Source organism: Balaenoptera musculus, chromosome 12 (genome assembly GCF_009873245.2).
Source record: "Balaenoptera musculus isolate JJ_BM4_2016_0621 chromosome 12, mBalMus1.pri.v3, whole genome shotgun sequence".
Classification (NCBI taxonomy): domain Eukaryota; kingdom Metazoa; phylum Chordata; class Mammalia; order Artiodactyla; family Balaenopteridae; genus Balaenoptera; species Balaenoptera musculus.
This window is the reverse complement of record NC_045796.1, coordinates 42,797,261-42,822,352: the sequence shown is the minus strand read 5'-3', so window position 1 is coordinate 42,822,352 and position 25,092 is coordinate 42,797,261. Positions and strand designations below refer to the sequence as shown.

General features: G+C 40.4%; 1 protein-coding gene across 1 annotated transcript in view; it reads right to left on the bottom strand.

Moving 5' to 3' along the window:
• FAM184A (family with sequence similarity 184 member A) overlaps positions 1–21,261 on the bottom strand; it is a 119,056-nt gene extending 97,795 nt beyond the window's left edge. The window contains 1 exon segment of the mRNA XM_036872002.1: positions 21,007–21,261. Coding sequence (XP_036727897.1) covers positions 21,007–21,174 — 168 coding nt within the window. The 5' untranslated portion in view covers positions 21,175–21,261.
• Between the last annotated feature and the right edge of the window lie 3,831 nt (positions 21,262–25,092).

Below are 25,092 nucleotides of genomic sequence, written 5' to 3'. Positions count from 1 at the left end.
TCACCTGCAAAAGCAGCAGGGAAAGGCAGTATCCTGGGGAGGGAGCCAGGTTTTCAATTAAAGTAAGAAGACGGCATGTTTTCTGAAGAGATGTGGCTGCAGAGAAGTTTGCTGAGCATGGAATAAGAGTTCCAGAGAGCAAATATAAAAACCCAACAAGTGTCCGGCAGAAGAAAGCACAACTGCCTGAGGATAAGCCAGATGACCCAGGGGGCTATATGTGGAGCCGGGTCCAGGGACAGAGACATGACGTAAGATAGAAATAGCTGGCTTGAAGCTTCCAAGATGGGCTCTGGTCTTACCATTTTGAACACAGCAGACTGTGGGTTTTACACAGGATCCCAGATATGTTAGAGAAAAGTGACCAAGGCCAGCCTTCTTACTTCCACTGTACAACTGTGAGAAAGTTACTTTAAACGTCTCCAAGCCTCGAGTTTTTTTCTGTAAAGTGAAGAGAATACTGCCAACTTCATAAACATATGATAACGAAACAACACAAGTAAACTGCTTAATACAGGGCCTGATACACTTTAGTGTGCAATACGCTTTTTGGTTTAATGGCTTTTGTTCTTGACGTGGTCCTCCCAAGAAAGTGTAACCAGGTATGTGGGGGGCAAGACTGGTCAGTCCCACTGCCTCCCATCTGTGGTGAAGGCAGCTGTGCTCAGTAGACGATGAAAGCACCCAGAACATTCTTGCTGATCTGACCAGAGTTCCACTCAGATAACACTGACCATTAAGCGGTTTACTGAATACAAATACCGCTTTGCCTCAGGTAACTTCTGTCTCGTACCTCTGCTAGACTGCAGGCTCTTGGAGGATGTGCTCCTGACTTACTTGTGTCTCCCACAGGGTCTAGTATTTGTCAGACGCTCTGAATGGCTGCTGAATGACTATCCATACAGGGATAAAGTAAAACAGGCAAAGCCCCACACCTCAGAGATGTTCACTCCAGAGGCTATATTTTGCACAAAATCTCTTCTTTTGTTAAATAACTTCTATGCTAGTTTTCTAAAAGATGCTTGTGAAATAACTTCTATGCTAGTTTTCTAAAATCTGCTGTCATTTTCAGATTTAAGATTAAGTATCAATCAACAAAAAGTTGACAATCTAAAAAAAATCCCAGATATTTAGTAAATAGGCATTTTTATTTACGTTATTCACTATTTTTAGGAGGACAAACTATCCAGAAATGTTGTACAAACAAGTTAATAATCAAGTTGAAAAGACAATTTGAGCAAATAATTCACTTAAAAGCATCACATTTTTCTCAAAAAATCTAGCCTCTTGTTTTACATTTGTTGAATACCTATAATTTTCTCGTTGATACTAAAAAAAACGCTTACGCAAAATAAGATTCTGCATTGTAAGACCATATAGTCCAGCTTAGTTAGACATGTGAATGCAGAACGGCTGCAAATTAAATTCCAGTATCCATCCTCATTCCCTGGCTCCTTCACCCATCTGTGTCCCTCTCAGCTAAAGACACAGATTCTCTTCCAACAGAAGCTGGACTTTACGTTGTACCTAATACATCATGGGGTCTGGATGGAACTCATGCGGGCATTCACCTAGCTGCCTAATGCTGCTTTCTAAAAAGTCAGACAGCCGAGGTTCAACTCCTACCTCTCCTAGCAGCAGGGCCCAGGGCAAGTCACTTAAACTCTCTAATGCTCAACTTCCTCATAAAGTCTAATAACCTCACAGGGTATGGTAAGAATTGAATTAAATATCATAAGAAAATAACACAAAATGATTGCTTAAAAATGGTACTTACTGTTAACCATTCCAAATCATTATTCTTCCCCCATAATGAAAACTGCCTCTTACTTTACGACTCATCCTATTACTTAGCTTTATCACTCCACCTGCCTCATCAGAGTAACAAACCAGGCTCCCAGTCACTGCCACATTCAGAATAAATTCAGCCATGGGACTCGCAAATCTTCCTCCTATCCCAACTCTGCCATTATCTTTGGAGATTTCAAAAATGCATGTAGAATCCAAAAGACCAGACTTAAAGTTCTTTGGGATTCCTAACTCTAAGAACCTCATTCACCTATAAACATTCTCAAGACTGTGCCCTGGATCTTGTTATAACTTATTTCATCTTAGAAATCTTCATATAGCTCCCTCTCATGCTACAACTCCTTGTGTTATCCCTCAACCACTGGCCATTATCTACATTACATACCGATGGTCCTCTCAATTCCTAAATTTTCCTTTATCTATTAGCTCCATCCTAAACCTCACTTCCTTACCTGTGCAGCACACCACGGTAGATTAACTGAACTATTCTCTATCAAAGCTCTTTAAGTCTCTTAAATCCCAGTTCTGCTACACCTCTCAGGCAAAACTCAGACTCCGGATTAATCCTTTAATAACATGCCTTTTCTCCTACATTTGGTGAAAAATGGTCCTCTCCACAGTACGGCAGGACTTTGCAGAAAACTGCGCAGCATTCAAACTGATACCAAATATCACGTCTAAATTCCTCCTGGGACAACCACACATCTCACTGATCCTTTCACTTGAATCTGATTAGCTATTTTCTCCTCCTTCCCACCGCAGCTATTCTAAATGTTTTCTATTCTGCTTAAGGCCCCAATCACTCATGATTTTAACAATCACCTATATGAGGGGAGATTACTACACCTCCCCTCATATTTAGTAATCTCTCCTCAACTCCCTCGCAACACCTGCTACAGAGAATCTCACTTGGTGAAGCACTAAAGTCCCACACTAACAGCCACGAGTCAACTTGAAGCTGGAGCCTCCAGACCCAGTCAAGTCTTCAGCGTGACTGCAACCGCATGAGAAGCCCCAAGCCAGAGCCACCCAGCTAAGTGACACCTGGATTCCTGGACCTCAGAAACTGGGAGATAATAAACGTTTGTTGTCTTAAGACGCTAAATGTGGAGGTAATGTGTTACACAACAATAGATGTCCTTCCTATATTCCTATCTCAGTTGACATCAATCAACATCTATCTAGTCGCTCATTCATTCATTTAACCATTATTTGAGTACTTACTATGTGACAGAGACCTGTTATCCTCTATCTTCCCTACAATAGATTGTCATAAAATCTTTACAAGTTTATCTGCAAAACGTTTCTCCAATCTACCCCTCATATTTGAGATTTCCCAAATCACCTCTTTCCCTCTCTCACCATAGTCCTAATTCAGGCCCTCACAATTCTCACCAATACTACATTACAATAGACTCCAAATTAGTTTCCTTGATTCTCACCTGTCCCTGTCAAGTGTGATCTATTTAAGACACAGAGAAACAGCACGTACACTAAGAGTTAAGGTGGCAGGACCAGGAGAAAGTTCTCTCAAGGAATAGATGACTCTGTAGTCTTTGTACACAAGTAACTTAGGCTTGATAGTCTTCATAGTTTTAGTAAAATAGAAAGTAGCTTACCTACTCAATGTGTATACAGAAAGAGAGGAGGATACAACTGTGGACAGTTCAGAGACAGCAACATGACACAGTGCAGCCATACTGAGTTACATGATGTTGATTAGATAACACTGGGTTACATGATGTTGTAGAGCAATATAAGTCCATGCACTGGTTCCCTGTTGCTACTGTAACAATTTATGACAAAGTTAGTGACTTCAAGCAACACAAATTTATTAATCTTATAACTTTGAAGGTCAGAAGTCTGAAAAGAGGCTCTTGGGGAGTATCTGTTTCCCTGCTGTTTCCAGCTTCTAGAGGTCACGCATTCCTTGGCTCGTGGTCCCCTTCCATCTTCAGTGCCAGCAATGGCTGTCAAGTCTTTCTCACACCCCATCACTCTCACACTGACTCCCCTGCCTCCCTCTTTTGCTCAGAAGAATCCTTGTGATTATACTGCCCCATCAAATAACCAAGGATAATCTCCATTTCAAGATCCTCAACTTAATGATACCTGTAAATGTAATGTAACACATTCACAGGTTCCAGGGATTAGGACGGGGACATCTTGGAGGTGGGGGGAGGGTGGCAGTATTCTGCCATGGTCCAGTCCCCGAATTTGCTCTAGCGATGTTCCACAATCCAGAAATAGAAACAGAGAAAACAAATAGCAAGTGTGACGCAGGACTGAAGGTTAAAAATATGTAGAGTCCTAAAGAGCAATATTAAAGTGACAGGCTTGGCTTCAGATCAAATTCTTATTTTTTTCTACAGCAGTTAAACTTTGCTAATTCCTTCATGACCACAGAGTAGTCTTATCTGGGCTCCTTTTTTCACCAGTATTTTCTGATTATCACCAGGAGGTTGGGACAAGAAAGCCTGTACCGATCTGAACATACCTTACAATTAACAACATTGAAAGTGCACATTCTTCTAGGTCATTTAAGGAAGATATATGTCAGACTAGAAACCAGTAAGACTAATTATCTGCCAAAGACATTCTATATTTGAATAAATAGTTTTTAAGAGTTTTCTGTATGTTGCATGAAGTCAACCCAGAAACATCCAACCAATTGTGCTGTAGTCTCAGTGAGTAAAAGATTTCTAGTTATCTTTAGGTGCCTAGACAAAGGCTTTTAACAAAACCAACTCCCACACTGACAGTTTGTGCTGGGAAGAAAGTAACTGTAACTGCAAACATTTTAAGCAAATGATGACTATAAAAAATAAGACTGTGTTTTACTTAAATTAAAATAAGTCAACATTATATTTTTAAAGGGTTCACTCCATGCCATGAAATAATTTATACATTTCCTTTTTCTGACCTAGGGCAATATGGTAGATCCAAGTTCAGATTATGTAGATTACAATTTACATACAAGGAGAGAATCTGATTGTAATTTTATCCCATGCTTATGATTGCAGGGTGGCTGCTAGGTGATTGGTAACTCACACAAAAGATGAGTATTCCCGTCCCCACCATCCCTTCCAGCCCTCTCATCTGAGGGTATTTAGGGAAATAATAAGTCAAACTCACACTCACATGAGGGTGTTTAGGTTGTAATAAGAGTCATAGTCATACAGGCCCATGACAATATCTGACAAACCAGAGCAGGACTAAGTAAACAGCAGATGCAAAGTTCTATATCCATTTTTAGATACACTAGATCCTCGTTATTCATGGATTCCGTATTTCCAAATTCGCCTACTTGCTAAAATTTACATGTTACCTCAAAATCTAACACAGTATGTTAAACAAGATTCATTCAGGCATGAATTATAGTGCTGTTTGCTGTGAGTACTCTGTTAATGAATCAAAGATATGTATTAAATAAAGTGTCATTAAACAGAAATACACCTAAAACAAGGTTATGTATTGATGGCTTGATGAAAATGTGACCAGAGGGTGTCAGGATCATAACCCCGTATTTCCCCTATATAACTTCATAGAACATAACTACCTCAAATAATGAGAATCAAATGTATTTTATAATCCATTCAACCTTTACTTTTGATAGCTGTGGTCCCTAATAATGTAGAATATATCTCCATCAGAGGAGAAAATATATACAAAAACAAATACATTAGAGACAATGTCAGCAGAGGCTGAACCAAGGGGGAGAGGCCTGGAGAGTGGGTACAAATTGACATTTATTGACCTCCTCTCCTACACAAATTACCTTGTTTCATCTTTACAGTAATTCTATGAGAAAGGCTTTGTCATTCTTATTTTACAGATGAGGAGGCTGAGGCTCTGAGAAGTTAAAACACTTACTAAAGGTCACAGCCTAGTAAGTGGTGAAACAGAAATTCAAACTGGGGTCTGTCTAACCCACTGAACCACACCTCTGACCCGTATGGCAGGCACTGCTGCCTTACTGGGCCAGTGGCTCTGGGAACGTCACTCTCTGGCCCACAACCGAGACACCAAAACCCAAAACATACCCATTAACTCCTGGGACTCAAAAAACCGAAATTTCCCTCATCCCCTTTATCCTTGGTCATTACAGAGATTTGTAACCAGAGAATGTGTCAACCTTATTCTTTAAATTATTCTTATAGGCCATATTAAACAAGAAGTTGGAACGTACTAGCATAGTTTCTTTATCTAAGAAAATTAGATATATATATTCTACCCAAAACAAACAAACCAAACAGAAAAAGCTGCCAATAATTAAACATTTAAAATTTGTCGGGCTTCCCTGGTGGCGCAGTGGTTGAGAATCTGCCTGCCAATGAAGGGGACACGGGTTCGAGCCCTGGTCTGGGAAGATCCCACATGCCGCGGAGCAACTAGGCCCGTAAGCCACAACTACTGAGCCTGCGCATCTGCAGCCTGTGCTCCGCAACAAGAGAGGCTGCGATAGTGAGAGGCCCGCGCACCGCGATGAAGAGTGGCCCCCGCTTGCCGCAACTAGAGAAAGCCCTCGCACAGAAACGAAGACCCAACACAGCCATAAATAAATAATTAATTAATTAAAATAGCTTTAAAGTTTGTCATATTAAACTAATCTCTTGATTAAAATGTTCACCTACTTTATTCTGGTCACATTTTCTCAAAGGTCTATAGAAGTTAGATAGCCTCATCCACCAGAGGGCAGACAGCAGAAGCAAGAAGAACTACAATCCTGCAGCCTGTGGAACAAAACCCACATTCACAGAAAGAGAGACAAGATGAAAAGGCAGAGGGCTATGTACCAGATGAAGGAACAAGATAAAACCCCAGAAAAACAACTAAAGAAGTGGAGATAGGCAACCTGCCAGAAAAAGAATTCAGAATAATGATAGTGAAGATGATCCAGGATCTCAGAAAAAGAATGGAGACAAAGATCAAGAAGATGCAAGAAATGCTTAACAAAGACCTAGAAGAATTAAAGAACAAACAAACAGATGAACCATACAATAACTGAAATGAAAACTACACTAGAAGGAATCAATAGCAGAATAACTGAGGCAGAAGAACGGATAAGTGACCTGGAAGACAGAATGGTGGAATTCACTGCTGCGGAAAAGAATAAAGAAAAAAGAATGAAAAGGAATGAAGACAGCCTACGAGACCTCTGGGACAACATTAAATGCACCTACATTCGCATTATAGGGGTCCCAGAAGGCGAAGAGAGAGAGAAAGGACCAAAAAAATATTTGAAGAGATTATAGTCGAAAACTTCCCTAACATGGGAAAGGAAACAGCCACCCAAGTCCAGGAAGCGCAGAGAGTCCCAGGCAGGATAAATCCAAGGAGAAACACGCCGAGACATATAGTAATCAAATTGACAAAAATTAAAGACACAGAAAAATTATTAAAAGAAAACAAGGGGAAAATGACAAATAACATACAAGGGAACTCCCATAAGGTTTACAGCTGATTTCTCAGCAGAAGCCAGAAGGGAGTGGCATGATATACTTAAAGTGATGAAAGGGAAGAACCTACAACCGAGATTACTCTACCCAGCAAGGATCTCATTCAGACTCAATGGAGAAATCAAAAGCTTTACAGACAAGCAAACGCTAAGAGAATTCAGCACCACCAAACCAGCTCTACAACAAATGCTAAAGGAACTTCTCTAAGTGGGAAACACAAGAGAAGAAAAGGACCTACAAAAACAAACCCAAAACAATTAAGAAAATGGTCATAGGAACATACATATCGATAATTACCTTAAACGTGAATGGATTAAATGCTCCAACCAAAAGACACAGGCTTGCTGAATGGATACAAAAACAAGACCCATATACATGCTGTCTACAAGAGACCCACTTCAGACCTAGGGACACATACAGACGGAAAGTGAGGGGATGGAAAAAGATATTCCACGCAAATGGAAATCAAAAGAAAGCTGGAATAGCTATACTCATACCAGATAAAATAGACTTTAAAATAAAGAATGATACAAGAGACAAGAAGGACACTACATAATGATCAAGGGATCAATCCAAGAAGAAGATATAACAATTACAAATATATATGCACCCAACATAGGAGCACCTCAATACATAAGGCAACTGCTAACAGCTATTAAAGAGGAAATTGACAGTAACACAATAATAGTGGGGGACTTTAACACCTCATTTACACCAATGGACAGATCATCCAAACAGAAAATTAATAAGGAAACACAAGCTTTAAATGACACAATAGACCAGATAGATTTAATTGATATTTATAGGACATTCCATCCAAAAAACAGCAGATTACACTTTCTTCTCAAGTGCACATGGAACATTCTCCAGGACAGATCACATCTTGGGTCACAAATCAAGCCTAAGTAAATTTAAGAAAATTGAAGTCATATCAAGCATCTTTTCTGACCACAACACTATGAAATTAGAAATGAATTACAGGGGAAAAAAACGTAAAAAACACAAACACATGGAGGCTAAACAATATGTTACTAAATAACCAAGAGATCACTGAAGAAATCAAAGAGGAAAGCAAAAAACACCTAGAGACAAATAACAATGAAAACACGATGATCCAAAACCTATGGGATGCAGCAAAAGCAGTTCTAAGAGGGAAGTTTATAGCTCTACAAGCCTACCTCAAGAAACAAGAAAAATCCCAAATAAACAACCTAACCTTACACCTAAAGGAACTAGAGAAAGAAGAACAAACAAAACCCAAAGTTAGCAGAAGGAAAGAAATCATAAAGATCAGAGCAGAAATAAATGAAATAGAAACAAAGAAAACAATAGCAAAGATGAATAAAACTAAAACCTGGTTCTTTGAGAAGATAAACAAAATTGATAAACCATTAGCCAGACTCATCAAGCAAAAGAGGGAGAGGACTCAAATCAATAAAATTAGAAATGAAAAAGGAGAAGTTACAACAGACACCACAGAAATACAAAGCATCCTAAGAGACTACTACAAGCAACTCTATGCCAATAAAATGGACAACCTGGAAGAAATGGACAAATTCTTAGAAAGGTATAACCTTCCAAGACTGAACCAGGAAGAAGCAGAAAATATGAACAGACCAATCACAAGTAACGAAATTGAAACTGTGATTAAAAATCTTCCAACAAACAGAAGTCCAGGACCAGATGGCTTCACAGGTGAATTCTATCAAACATTTAGAGAAGAGCTAACACCCATCCTTCTCAAACTCTTCCAAAAATTGCAGAGGAAGGAACACTCCCAAACTCATTCTATGAGGCCACCATCACCCTAATACCAAAACCAGACAAAGACACTACAAAAAAAGAAAATTACAGACCAATATCACTGATGAATATAAATGCAAAAATCCTCAACAAAATACTAGCAAACAGAATCCAACAACACATTAAAAGGATCATACACCACGATCAAGTGGGATTTATCCCAGGGATGCAAGGATTCCTCAATATACGCAAATCAATCAATATGATACATCATATTAACAAATCGAAGAATAAAAGCCACACGATCATCTCAATCGATGCAGAAAAAGCTTTTGAGAAAATTCAACACCCATTTATGATAAAAACTCTCCAGAAAGTGGGCATAGAGGGAACCTACCTCAACATAATAAAGACCATATATGACAAACCCACAGCAAACATCATTCTCAATGGTGAAAAACTGAAAGCATTTCCTCTAAGATCAGGAACAAGACAAGGATGTCCACTCTCAACACTATTATTCAACATAGTTTTGGAAGTCCTAGCCATGGCAATCAGAGAAGAAAAATAAAAGGAATACAAATTGGAAAAGAAGAAGTAAAACTGTCACTGTTTGCAGATGACATGATACTATACATAGAGAATCCTAAAAATGCCACCAGAAAACTACTAGAGCTAATCAATGAAATTGGTAAAGTTGCAGGATACAAAATTAATGCACAGAAATCTCTTGCATTCCTATACACTAATGATGAAAAATCTGAAAGAGAAATTAAGGAAACACTCCCATTTACCATTGCAACAAAAAGAATAAAATACCTAGGAATAAACCTACCTAGGGAGACAAAAGACCTGTATGCAGAAAACTATAAGACACTGATGAAAGAAATTAAAGATGATACCAACAGGTGGAGAGATATACCATGTTCATAGATTGGAAGAATCAATATTGTGAAAATGACTATACTACCCAAAGCAAAGTACAGATTCAGTGCAATCCCTATCAAATTACCAATGGCATTTTTTACAGAACTAGAACAAAAAATCTTAAAATTTGTATGGAGACACAAAAGACCCCGAATAGCCAAAGCAGTCTTGAGGGAAAAAAGCGGAGCTGGAGGAATCAGACTCCCTGACTTCAGACTATACTACAAAGCTACAGTCATCAAGACAATATGGTACTGGCACAAAAACAGAAATATAGATCAATGGAACAAGACAGAAAGCCCAGAGATAAACCCACGCACATATGGTCAACTAATCTATGACAACGGAGGCAAGGATATACAATGGAGAAAAGACAGTCTCTTCAGTATATGGTGCTGGGAAAACTGGACAGCTACATGTAAAAGAATGAAATTAGAACACTCCCTAACACCATACACAAAAATAAACTCAAAATGGATTCGAGACCTAAATGTAAGACCGGGCACTATAAAAATCTTAGAGGAAAACATAGGAAGAACACTCTTTGACATAAATCACAGCAAGATCTTTTATGATCCACCTCCTAGAGTAATGGAAATAAAAACAAAAATAAACAAATGGGACCTAATGAAACTTCAAAGCTTTTGCATAGCAAAGGAAACCATAAACAAGACGAAAAGATAACCCTCAGAATGGGAGAAAATATTTGCAAACGAATCAACGGACAAAGGATTAATCTCCAAAATATATAAACAGCTCATGCAGCTCAATATTAAAAAAACAAACAACCCAATCCAAAAAGGGGCAGGAGACCTAAACAGACATTTCTCCAAAGAAGACATACAGATGGCCAAGAAGCACATGAAAAGCTGCTCAACATCACTAATTATTAGACAAATGCAAACCAAAACTACAATGAGGTATCACCTCACACCAGTTAAAATGGGCATCATCAGAAAATCTACAAACAACAAATGCTGGAGAGGGTGTGGAGAAAAGGGAACCCTCTTGCACTGTTGGTGGGAATATAAATTGATACAGCCACTATGGAGAACAGTATGGAGGTTCCTTAAAAACCTAAAAATAGAATTACCATATGATCCAGCAATCCCACTACTGGGCATATAACCAGAGAAAACCATAATTCAAAAAGACACATGCACCCTAATGTTCATTGCAGCACTATTTACAATAGTCAGGTCATGGAAGCAACCTAAATGCCCATTGACAGACGAATGGATAAAGAAGATGTGGTACATATATACAATGGACTATTACTCAGCCATAAAAAGGAACGAAATTGGGTCATTTGTTGAGACGTGGATGGATCTAGAGATTGTCATACAGAGTGACATAAATCAGAAAAAGAAAAACAAATATCGTATATTAACTCACATATGTGGAACCTAGAAAAATGGTACAGATGAACCAGTTTGCAGAGCAGAAATTGAGACACAAAAATAGAGAAAATACGTATGGACACCAAGGGGGAAAAGCCGCGGTGGGGTGGGGATGGTGGTGTGATGAATTGGGCGATTGGGATTGACACGTATACACTGATGTGTATAAAGTTGATGACTAATAAGAACCTGCTGTAAAAAAAAAAATCTATAGAAAAAAATGAGAAAAATATATAGGCTAAAAACAGTACTATATATTGATAGTATTAATTAATAGTGTCCAGCACAGTATCTTTCAAGGACTAGACAGTCAACAAAAGTTTACCAACCTTTTAGATCTACATGCTCTATTTTAGTCATATTTAAGTATATCTTCTCTTGTTGCTCTAAGTAGACCATTATATTAAACACACACGAATACACAACTTCCTCTCAAACTTATTTGTACTTTGCTTACATAGTGCTTCACTAGGCAAAAGATCTAAGAATAGACAGGGGGCAAGGGTGGAGGAGGGATAAATTGGGAGACTGGGATTGACATATACATAGTACTATATATAAAATTGATAACTAATAAGAACCTACTGAATAGCACAGGGAACTCTACTTGATACTCTGTAATGGCCTATAAAGGAAAAGAATCTAAAAAGGAGTGGAGATATATATGTAACAGATTCACTTTGCTGTACACCACACCTGAAACTAACACAACATTGTAAATCAACTATACTCCAATAAAAATTTTAAAAAGAAAAAAAAATGAATAGAATACTATTTAGTGTTTTGGTTACGAAATGTTTTCTGAAAGAAATGAGATTCTGTTAAGACTGTGCTTAAGGAGAAACAGGATGAAAAATGCAAATACTTGTGAACACTCAGACACACATTTAGCAGAATAAACAAAATCTTTCCAACCAGAAAGCCCAATATCTAGAGTATGTAACTATCCAAACTCCGCACTTCATTTTATAAGGAAGAGAGACACGGCAAATAAAAAATGAAAGTAACAATTTATTCAGAAATAAAGTTTCAGTATTTGGCGAAGGATTAGTATAGTTCTGGCCTAATCTGTAAATATACTGATTATCAACAAGGATCTGGAAGTGATAAAGGGCTCTACATAATTTATGAATGGTATGACTTGAATGTAAGTATATTATTTTGGAAGGCAGAAAATCATTAATTCCTATGGTTAACTTCTAGTTAACTAAAATAATTCATTCTCCAACAATTTTGAATAGGGATTTATCTTTATATTTTACTAAAATTAGCGATTTTATTGATAATTTAAATATTAGTAATGTACTTTATGAAGCAACATTTTATTTTCAAACCTTCTTAAACCTCAAAAGAGATGTACATGTAAAGAAATACAGATTAGTAATTTTGAAAAGTCATTAAAATACTATCTCCCTTATAATAAATAAGGTGTTACCGCATAGCTGAGTCTATTATCCAAATCCCAAGTATTATGGTTAATCATTAAGTCTTGTTTTCCCATCCACTATAGGTCCTTTGGTAGTCGCAGCCTCCCTTTATATCTCAAAATGACAGTAATAAAAGATATAGGACAGGGGCTTCCCTGGTGGCGCAGTGGTTGAGAATCTGCCTGCCAATGCAGGGGACACGGGTTCGAGCCCTGGTCTGGGAAGATCCCACATGTCGCGGAGCAACTAGGCCCGTGAGCCACAATTACTGAGCCTGCGCGTCTGGAGCCTGTGCTCCGCAACAAGAGAGGCCGCGATAGTGAGAGGCCCGCGCACCGCGATGAAGAGTGGCCCCCGCTTGCCACAACTAGAGAAAGCCCTCACACAGAAACGAAGACCCAACACAGCCATAAATAAATAAATAAAATTTAAAAAAAAAAAAAAAAGATATAGGACAAAAATTTTTCACATATTCAACTTCACTACTTTTTATACATTCTTGTTAAAGTTTTGGTAGGAAAGAAAGATGTAATCATTAATGAAATAAGTTTGAGGCCTACAAATGACAGTACTCTCTGCTGTAGTTTAATAGAAAGCTAAAAATAAAAGGTTTATTTTCTAAAATATTTGCTCTGGTCTCAAATGTTAAGTATACCAAACTTAACTGACTATAACTGGTGATCCTCAACCTGCAAAGACTGGTGTTTCCAAAATTCATTTCTATATCTTAATTGATTGACAGTAAGAGACTATTTTCCAAAATATTTTAAAGGACCATTAAGTTATGAAGTTAAAGTAAAAAAAAAAAAAAAAAAAACTTTATGGCTCAGAGCACACCTGAAAGTAGTATTTTCCCCACATATTTATAAAACTGTTTTTATTTTAAAAAAAACAAAAACAAAAAAAAAACCCTGAATTCAGTTAGCAATTTTCTCCCATCTCTCCTCAGGTGTTTGTCTCCCAAAAGGGCTGGGGGACACCAATTCCAATAGACTCACTGTTGTTTTCATTCAAAAGTAGCCTGAAGGATAGAAACTTTCTCCGATGAAAAAACAAGTATGGCATTAAGAATTTCTATTATTCACATCAATCCCATTTTCATGGCATAATATTCAAGTTTATTTACTCACAGATAAAAGAGGTTTTTAATCTCATAACATAAATTGAAAGGGCAGAATAACAGTACTTTACCACTCCTCACCCCACCCCCACTACCTCCTATTGTCATTTGGAAGTTAACTGGCTTTACAGGCCCAGGTTACTCCATTCTCATCTCAAATTTAAGATATGAAAATTTCAGAAATACTCATAATTTTAAGAAAGCATAGAAATTTACTTATTAATTAAAATTAAACAAATTGTTTCAATCAAATTTTGCTGAGCCCTTATCCTTCATACTACTTTTTAAGAGGTTGACAATTAGAAGACAGCACAAGATTTTCATAAACAAAGAAGACAGAGAGGGGTCGGGGGGAGAAAAACTGGAAAACTTCCAATGTACTGCCCTCAGAAATGGGACCTAAGCAACAATCCAATTAAGAAAGCAAGAAGTCAAAAGAAAAACAATTAAAATAACCACATAGTAGTAACTTTGACACCAAGTATGACAGTATTTAAATCAACCTAATTAAAGAATTTTTAAAGTCTGGAATGACTGAAGCTGTTAATAAAAACATGAAAATATTATGACATTTATCTGAGAATATAAAAGAAATAGCTATTACAAATCTACCAAAGCCACAGTCACAAACTGTACAACCCACATATCCAGAAATTGTGCAGTGTATGGGAGAGGCATGTGGGTTTCACTCTCATCAGGTCTGTGATTCAAATGGTAAGCAAAATATAGTTCCAACATGGGGAAAAACAACTCCATGGCCTCTTAGGAGCTGAGTGGGTAATATGAGTTAGAAGGAAGGCATACACAGCAAAAAGAGACCTGCTAGTATGGCTGCCCCTCTCCTAGACCATTCCAGAGACCTGGGTTCGAATCCGAGATCTGCCAGTGACAAGCTATATAGTCTTCAAATGACTTTACACCCTCAACTTCCATACCTGTAAAATGAGAGGGTTAGGCCGGTAAGAATCTATGGTTTCTTCCAGCTCTAAACCTTTTAACTCTAAAGGCAGTCGATTTATAAGTTTTTAGACAATTGATTAATAGCATATCATGCATTTGTGCCCATTAGTAAAATACAGGAAATTAATTCAAACCACTCAGCTATGACTAAAAGATTACACCTAAGCTGCTGCATAATAGAATGTCAAAGCTGCAATGTAACAAAGGAGGGAAAAAAAGATGCTACGTTTGGCATATGCCAAGCTGAAACAATCCAAGTCATAACCAAAACGAAATATTATTATGAAACAGTATTTAGGTAATTCAAACAAACCAACTAGTGAGAAATCAGTTGAAGTTAACAGAGAGAAAACAGAATTGTTTGAAAATTTCACTGGTTTTGGTATCATATAAACACATTCAGGTTTTGAATAGAGTAAAAGCAGAGTTAGTATTAAATGACTGATCAAAAGACTATTTTTCCATATTTGCTAAGAATCTGGTATATCAATTACCTTCCTTTTGAAATGATAAATAATACTTATATTTTAGACAAAGTGCTTTATGTTTTTATTTTTGCATCAAAAATAATAAAATAATATATAGCTTTTTGAAGCAGTTTAAGGGGAAGCCAAATATTTAAATATTTACGAGTAATTTAACTCAGCTGAAATGATCTAGCATTAATCCAGAAGAGCAGCAGATACAACCCCTCAAAAATATTTACTGACTTTGTCTACTATATAACAAAATTACGTGGTACATCATTATCTTCAATAAATATTTATTAAGCTTTTATAACACTATGTGCAAAACATTCATATTAAGGTTACATGAAATATATAGTCCCTACAGCTGAGGAACTTACAGCCAAATTAGAGAAACAAAGTATATTTATAAACACAATAAACAGTGTGCAAATGTGTATTATTAAGTATCAAATAAGAAGTACAGACAATAAATGTTACAGTAATTCAGAGTAAGGTAAACCCAAAAAGGCCCAGGTTGGTCAGGGCAGTTCTTGGGAGGAGACGCATAAGTTGGGTATTAAAGGAAGACTTTCAAGAAGGGTTTGATGCTAAACACAGAGAACGCAAAGCAACTGTTCCTGCTCTTTGCAACCTTATACCCAACCTTATACTAGTTACGTCCGTAAGTGATAACTGGACTAAACTATATCAAAAGTGCAATCAACTAAAACAGTGTTGGATGGGCAGCTAACATGACAGGATGTTAAAAGGGAAGTTTCTACTGAGAACCAAAGACAACTGACATTCCAAAGCAGGTGCCAGAACATTCTCAAAATTTCCAAAGGAGGCAGTCCAAAGTGTTGAGATGTGTTACCTCCTACCCTCAACACTAGTGAGAGAAGCTTCAAGGAGAACACAGAGCGAGGTTCTGGAGAAGAGTTCCTCGGGGAGAGCTACAGGAACAAGTGCTCTTGCCTTCCAGCGGGGAGGGAGGGGATGGATGCCTGCCTCTCACCTAAAGCCTAGAGGAGAAGGCTTTGATGGGACCACTTGAAGAGCCTGATATGTGTCTCGAGCACTCTGAAGAACACACTGAACTGGCACTTGATTCACCCCTGGAAATTCCAAAGGATAAGAAGCTAGATGAAGAGGCATGTGAGAGCAGAAGAGAGACAGCTTCATTGGGACCACTTCCAGAGTTTGTCTGGACAAAGAATGAGTGCTCCATATGGACCAATGTGGGTCCAACGAGAGAGACAGAGAGAGCTGGGGTGATGGCATCTGGGTCCAGCCAAGAGGGTCACCTGAAGCTTGAACAGACCTCAGCAAAATGAACATGAGGTCCTGCCAGATCCAAGAAGCTGAGGAAGACAAAAACCCAGCCAGAATTACAGATGCATTCTCACTGTCAAGCAATGTGAGGTGGGCAATTGAGGTGGGAGGTGGAGGATCCACAGGTGAAAGAAAGAACTTGAAACATCTGCCAAGTCTACAGCAGCACCGAAGCTAGATCACCAGGCACTAATCGAGTGTTAGTTAGCTAGTTGCCGCTCTTCTTTCCTCTCTTCCCTTCTTCCTTGTCCAGCTTGGGAGAAGTCAGAAACTCGCACTGACAAGACAAAGAAGGAGCAGTAGAAAAGCCCAGTCAGAAGAAACAAAAACAGTCCCCGATTATTGGCTTCCCCCTTGCAATGGGCAGAGCTAGGAACTGGGCATGGGGGAGAAGCTTCATCTTTAACTCAGGTTTGGTTTGGGGTTTTTATTTGTTAGTACTAGACATTTTAATAATCAAATTGAGACTTTTGTGACTTAATTACTGAAGGACAATTTGCAGTATCTAAAAGCAACCAGGAAAGTCAAGTTTATCCATGGGCAGGGAATGTGCCAGCCTCACAGCGTAAATTGAAAGGAACAGTGAATGACAAAAATAAAGCTGTTTTATAATTTCATCCCATAAGTCCTGCTTCTCAATCAAATGCACTAAAAAGTCAACACAGTGGAGAGCAGAGAAGTACACAAATATCATCTTATAAAACATAACTACCCATCCAGCTTCTCTATCTTGAGATGGCTCAGTCATTAACAATTCCAGAAATCTGCCACAACATAACTCAGGAATCTAATAGTAATTCTTAAAATTTGACATGAGCAACAAAGTATGATAGACTCACTTTATTTATTTGGTTGTGCCGGGTCTTAGTTGTGGCATGCATGTGGTCTCTAGTTCCCTGACCAGGGATCGAACCTGGGCCCCCTGTATTGGAAGGGCAGAGTCTTATCCACTGCGCCATCAGGGAAGTCCCTAACAAACTCACTTTAAAACGCAAAGACTGTCTTGCTCCCTGCTGTATCTCTAACACTTAACAAAGCACCCCTTACATAAAAGATGCTTAAAGAACAGCTGTGTCCTTTCCATGCGATGGCTGCTAGGTTAGGTTCTTAGAAAACAGAACCTGAACAAATATGCCTGCAGCTGAGACTGCTTTTTAGTTAGTTTAAAATATGTCAGTATGTGTAAAGTTATAATGTAGATTACTTTCATCCTTCTCCTTTCATTGTCAGCCAAATCTCGGAAATGTGCATATTGTATTTTTAATACTGTACTATAAAAACAGAGAGCAACTGTGAAAATTTTAAACCCTGATATTCAAATACAAGAGAAATTACTATCAGTATATACATTTTTAAAGATTTTAGCAGAAAACCCACAAAGAAATACAGTATCACATAATGTTATTAATGCAGGATGGTTTATTTTAAAAAGAAAGTAGCATTTTAAAAGTATATTATCCAGTATTTTACTAATACTTTGTTGGCATATATGTCTTTTCAGTGACAGCCTGAATTAAGAGCCTACTATCTTAGAGAGTTATAGTATCATCATCTTTCTTTAAAAGATTAGGAGGGCTCCTCTGGCGGCACAGTGGTTAAGAATCCGCCTGCAGATGCAGGGGACATGGATTCCAGTCCTGGTCCGGGAAGATCCCACATGCCGCGGCGCAACTAAGCCCGTGCGCCACAACTACTGAGCCTGTGCTCTAGAGCCCGCGAGCCACAACTACTGAAGCCCGCGCGCCTAGAGCCTGTGCTCTGCAACAAGAGAAGCCACCTCAATGAGAAGCCCGTGCACCACAACGAAGGTAGTAGCCCCTGCTCGCCACAACTGGAGGAAGCCTGCGCACAGCAATGAAGACCCAACGCAGCCAAAAATAAATAAAATAAACAAATTTATATAAAAAAAAAAGATTAGGAAATTGAGGCTCAGAGGTTAATGACTTGCCCAAGGTCATACTACTAGTAAATGGTAGAGCAGGAGTTTTAACTCAAGACAGTGTGTCAGCTTCCCAAGCCATGCTAACAATAACACTGAAGAGGTGAGTTCTGTTGACTCACTTCCAAAAGAAATAAAATCTTATTTTAATGGTTACCTCTATAATGTCTAATTTTGAAATACAAGCTATTGCCAAGTTCCAAACATAGTTCTATTAACAAACCTCTACTGGTGTGAATTTATTAATAAACTCTTCATGAGTGAAAACTCAATAAAGCAGATAGCAGTAAAATTTCTATCAGTCAATATATTACTCATGATATCATTCTTATGGTATTTACAATAAGTATATGTGACTATAAAACTGACAGTTTCCAAGTTGGTACCTAAAGCAAGCAGGTCTTATTGTATGTTTCAGAAACTGAAGGGTGTTGGCTGAAACAGAGCCCTATTATCAGATTGTTCCATTCTCCTGCATTATCTTAGTAACAGAGGCAAGAGATGGGGTGGGATATTTCAGTGTTAATCAGTGGTTCTCCACCTGCCCATCCCTCCCCGGGGAACATTTGGCAACATGAATTGGCCTGGAGACGTGTGTATTGTCACTACTGTGTGTGCATGTGGGGACTACAAGTAGATGGTGCTAAACGTCCTACAGTGCACAGGGCAGCCCTGCCCACTCCCAACAAGGAATTATTCAGTCTAAAATGTCAGCAGTGTCGAGGCTGAGAAACTCTAGTGTGAGATTAAATGTCTGAGGTACTTAGCAGAGAGGGTGGCGTGAGTGTTTAGAGACTGTAACTATAAACACTAAATCAGAGTCCAGTAATACTCAGGAAAGATTAGACATAGCACTCAAGCCGTGATGAGAGCACTGGCAAGAGGGCAGCCTCCTGCTTTGTTAGGTTTGAGGCGGGTAGTGTAAAGAAAGTGATCGCAACTTGTAGTAGTACTCCAACATTTCACAATTGTGCTGTTTTTTTTTTTTTTTTTTTAAAGAACAGGAAATTGAAAAAGTATAAGTAAAAAGAAGAGTAGTTTGCTGGAGAGAAAAGAAACTTCATTTGTTAAACTGTACACAGTTCCACTACCAGCTTACTGAGTGTTTCTATGACTTACAGCAGGGCCCTAGAGGGTTACAACGTAAAACAAAAATAATGGATGTTTTGGACACACTATAAGAGAAAATCAGAATAAATAAATATACATGTGCTTCATTCTGGACATCAGTATTCTAAAGACCAAACATGATTTCAGAAAGCCTGGCTCCCAAAATGTGTAAATGCTCCCAAATGTGTAAATGCTCTGATGGTATACTACTGTTCCTTCTTGGGCCTTCCCTTCTCTGAATTTGGGGACCCTCAAGTCAAAAGAGAAAACAGTAAAAACTGGTCAGGTAGCAACCTCTGAGATGGTGCTGACATGAAACAAAAACCAAACACCAACAAGCAAAATTGCTTGGAGTTGAAAGAGTCAGACTTCAGAGGTTATCTAGTAGCAAACCCCACAATGCCAGCCTCTCTTCACATACCAACACCCCTAACAAGTGGTTAGCCGACTCCACTTAAACGCTAAACTAAGGTCTATCACTTCTACTAGCTTTCAGAAACCACGAATCACTTCTTCTCACGTAATGGGTATTGAAAGATTGCGCCTGAGCTCTAAAGAGAGCAATGTAATTGATCTAAGTTGCTCCTGATCCACAGATACCAACTGATTCTCATTACCAACATTTCCTTAAGCAGAAAAAAAAGCTCACCATCCACAGACGATTCTAAACTACAATTGGCCAAATCTGCGGGCGTATTTGCCCCTTGAAAATTATCTTCTGATACACTGAAGCATTTAACTAAATGCAGACACATGATTCATCTAAAAAGCCTTGTTTGACATTTTGTCAGTATAAGGAATGACTCATTAAATCCTGAAAATGGCACGCTAGGTATGTTTTATCCTCCTACATCGCTCAGCAGGATTTATTCTCCCCTTAACTACGTAACCAATGAAAGATACTGATGAATTCGAAGACTCCGGATCATGTTGGGTAAATACGGTACTGTACTTTATACAGTTACAGTAAAGCCTCGTGGAGCCTTGGCAGATGCACGAGAGCAAAACTAAAGTGATTTATTATTGTGCCGTAAAAGAAGTAGATCCTAATTTGTTCTGTGCTGGCTTACCCCAAAAGGGTAGCGGGGGGCAAGTCCCATAAACCCAGCTTTGCTGTCGGGTTTAATTTAGTTTAAATTAACGTCACCGGCGTTGCACCGAAGTTTGAACGGTTCCAAGAGGTAAGTCTCTGGCTGTTGCTTCCCCAAAACAGCCCCCTTTCAACTCGCCCCGGGCGCAGGGCGCGCAGCCTCCCAACCGGGCAGGTGGGCCCCGCGCGGCCCGCACGGGGTCTCGTCTCCGCAGTGCCCACCCCGCAGCCGCTCCCTTACCTTGGTGAGCTGGGCGATTTTCTTGCTCATTTTCAGGTGCAAGTCCTGGCTGTAGTCCATGCAGTGCCCCGCCTGCTGCGCGGCGGCCGGCGAGGGCGCGAATTTGGCCGCCCCGGCCGCCGAGCCGCCGTAATAGTGCTGCTGCCAGCTCATGCCCGGGGTCGCCATCTTCCCGGCAGACCCCGGCCGGGGCACCGGTGCCCGCGCTCGGGGGGCGGCCCGCCGAGCAGCGGCGACGGGGACGCAGGAGCCGGGGCGGCCGCTTCCGGACCCGACACCCGGCGCCCGCCAGTTGCGGCCGCCCGCGCCCCCCCGCCCGCAAACCCCGAGTCACCGCCGTCCAGGGAAGGGGCGGCCCCGCCGGCCCGAAGCCGCGGGCGACACCGGCGCGGGGCAGATGCCCGGGGGGCGGCGGCGGCGGCGGCGGCGGCCCGGGGCCCGATCCGCTCTCGCCCGCTCTTCGGCTCGCGCCTGGCGGGGAAGACGTGGGCGGCGTGGCCCCGCAGGTCCCGCTCCCACCCGACACCCAGCGGGACAGCCGCCTAGGGGGTTGCGGAGGGAGGAGGAGACTGGGCGGGCTGCTGCGGGGGGAGGCGGGGACCTGGAAGAGGGCGCGGGAGCCGCTGAGCCGCCGTTACCAGGGTGCGCGGCCCGCGGAGCGCGCGGGGTGGCGACGTCATTTCCCCGCAGCCAAGCTCCGCCCCGCGCCGCCGCCTTCCCCGCAGCCCCGCGGCCGGCGCGGGCGCCTCTTGCGGGGCTCGCAGCCAGTGCCTACCCCTGCGGCGGGGAGCCCCGAGCTCCGGCCGGCCGGTGGTAAGCCCCGTGTGCCGCGCGTGCCAGAAAAGACGGGCCCGTGGTCACCTTCGGTGTGTAGAGCGCATGCCGATTTACCGAGCCTTTGCACGTGCATCATCGCGTGCGCTGGGCCCAAGTGGCTCTTCCCCAAGAAAAGCGGCAAACTCACATCCCGCTCCCTCCCAACGATGGCCTCAGCACCGGAGACGTGCGTAATGAAGTCGCGGGGAATCCGATAGCCCCTACCCAGACCCTTCCTTCCAAACTCACACAAACATGATTGTTACTGTCTTAGGCTGACGGACTACGTGCCAGGCACTGTCCCTCGTTCAACACCAAGTGTCTATGTGGAGAGGACACACTTCATCAGTCAATTGGTATAGCATTGCACCACTACTTCTTCCCAGTCTAATGGAGCCCCAGACAATTATATATGAAATCTACTTAGCTGCAAGTAAAGGGGAAAACAAGCTGAACAAGATGTCCTTAAGGATTTGGAGCTGGGCTAAAATGTGTCATTACTTGTGCATTTTCACCTTACTAAATGTGTTATTTCCTACTAATTTTCTCCTAACATCTCTACTCCTGCAGGTCAAATAATTTTTTTTTCAACGTAGTGTCCTGTGTTGAAGTAAATCAGTCATTTTAGAACATTCTTAACACAAACTTTAAAAATATAGAATCGTGTCTATTTAAAAAAAATATGTTCTCATGCAGTTTTGCAGGACTGAATCCTCTCCTGTTATAATATGTAATTTCTCTTTAGCATGCAACTAACCACCGTATAAATCTGATATTATTAACAAATCCGACTGGGGGCCATATTAAAGTATTTGTGACAAAATCTAAACCTACAAGGTGAAGGTCGAATAGGATCTTGAAATACTTCTGGAACTGTTGGAATTCCAGAAAGGAATTTTGAAATTGGCTACCTCTTTTCCCAGACGCTAAGTACTCAGCCTTCCCTCTAACAGAACTTTCAGAAAATAAGTTGTCTAGTTCCAAGGTCCTGAATGGAGCAGATGGCCAGAAACAAATATCATGCAAATTTTGCTCCCTTCTTAAGCTCTAATGATTAAATGAAATTAAAGAGAATTAGAAGGTGGGTTATTTCATCAAATTCTAGGCATGGAAGATTCACAATCATTTTAGAACCCTCATGTCCTTTATATTCTATGCAGGAGTGTGTGCTCCAAATGCTCCTAAGTTTCCCTAAATTTTTATAGCTAACTTTTGATGGGGCAAAGAAGGTGTTTTTTGTTTTTGTCTCTATGATATAGTGGAAAGAATATAGGACTGGAAATAAGACCAACGTGTAGCCTCAACTGAGTCCCCAATCTTGTTCATCCCTCAAGTGCGTCCTCTGAAGAGTGTTATCAGCCCCTTCCCGGTCTAACTTGGGAGTTAAAGGTTGCAACTCTGGTCCACTAGTAGTTCACTCTGAACCCCATCACAAGAGTTCCTGCCATCGCTATACAGCATAGCCCAGGAGGAGCCTTTTCCTAAATGCTCAATAGACACCCAGTGTCATTCCATGAATTAAATAGTTTTACCTGACCACAGTGGGATAAAACAGGTCATCTGATACAGAATTCTATTTAATTATGAATGATACATAGAAATATAAAGTCTAATATAATACACTCATAATCCCATCACTCAGAATCACACTTTTAAAAGATTCAGTGAAGAAGTTGTGCAATAAGAGAAAAGAGGAAAAGCTAGTTAGGTAAGAAATCTTTGTTTAGCACCTGTATCTCCCGTGAGATGGTTTATGCAGAAATATTTCTCAAAAGCCTATTGTGTGCCAGGTGCTGAGGCTGCAGTGATGACTAAGAATCAGTCTCTGTTAGCAGCCTAGTGGGAAAGACAGACAAGTAATAAGGCGCAATACAATGTGGTGTTAATTAAAGGAACTCACAAGAGGGGCCCTTAACCCAGCCTTGGAGTGTTGAGAAGGCTTCACACATGTGAAAAGGTCATGTCTGAATGGACTCCTGAAGGATGAGTTCTTTGGATTAAGAGAGATAGTAGATGTGGACTGCTGGCTCTGAGGACAGCAAGGGCAAAGCCCTGGGGATGAGAGAGAGCATAACCCATTTAGGGAACAGCAAGTGGTGTGATATGGCTGAAGCAAAGGGTTTGATGGGGTGTCAAAATACGAGGCAGAGTATGTAGCAAGATTATTCGGGAGGGTGAACTTATTTGCCTTGATAAAGAGGTTGGGACTTTATTCTAAAGGCAATAAAGACCCACTGAAGGGCTCTAAGCAGGTGACTGAAATAATCACATTCGCAGTTTAGTAACGTAACTCTTGTGACTGTGGAAAATGGGTTACATGGGCAACTTTGTAGACATGGAGACTAGTTAGTTGGGAGGCTATTGCACTTACTCAGGTAAGAGAGGATGGACCAGTGACCTAAAATATGGCAGTGAGAATAAAAGAAATGGATGGATCTGAAACAACCATAAGTTAAAATAGAAAGGACACTGGGGCTGAGGAGGAGAGAGTAGTCAGGGGCTCCCCCTGAGACAGGGACTGGAGAAGGAGGAAGAGGTGGGGGAAGGTGATAAATTCAAGGTAGAACGTGTTATCTTTGAGATTCCTGTGGGACACCTAAGTGGAGATATTCAGTTGCAATTGAATATAGAATAGGAGAGGTAATAAGAGTAATCAAATTTAGCACAGGGAGATCAGCTCGGTGCTTTGTGACCACCTAGAGGAGTGGGATAGGGAGGGTGGGAGGGAGACGCAAGAGGGAGGAGATGTGGGGATATATGTATATGTATAGCTGATTCACTTTGTTATAAAGCAGAAACTAACACACCATTGTAAAGCAATTGTACTCCAATAAAGATGTTAAAAAAAAAAGAAAAAAAAGAGTAATCAAATTTGAATACAACAAGAGAAGGTAAGTATTGCTTACGTGAGAAGACCAGAAGCCATCGGTATGTGAAAAGAAGCATCTGTCTAGGTGGGTTGTCATCTATGACATGACAGAACTTATCCTTGAGAAGTAGTTGTAATCCATAGATGGAAGCATCAGGCCCAAGGGCATGATACCTGAGAAGTGGGCTTTTAATGCAGAATTTGGGCACAGCAGGAGTAGAGGCTGATGCAGGGGTATAGTCACTGAAAGCAAGTAGAGGAATGAGCTGGAAGTAAAAATAATTGTGAGGATTAGAGCTGGAACAGAACTTCAAGTCTCTTATTTTACACACATTAAAGATTAGAAAGGTTGAGTTGCACAGATTTTAAAAACCAGTTAGGGCTAGAATTATGACCTAGAT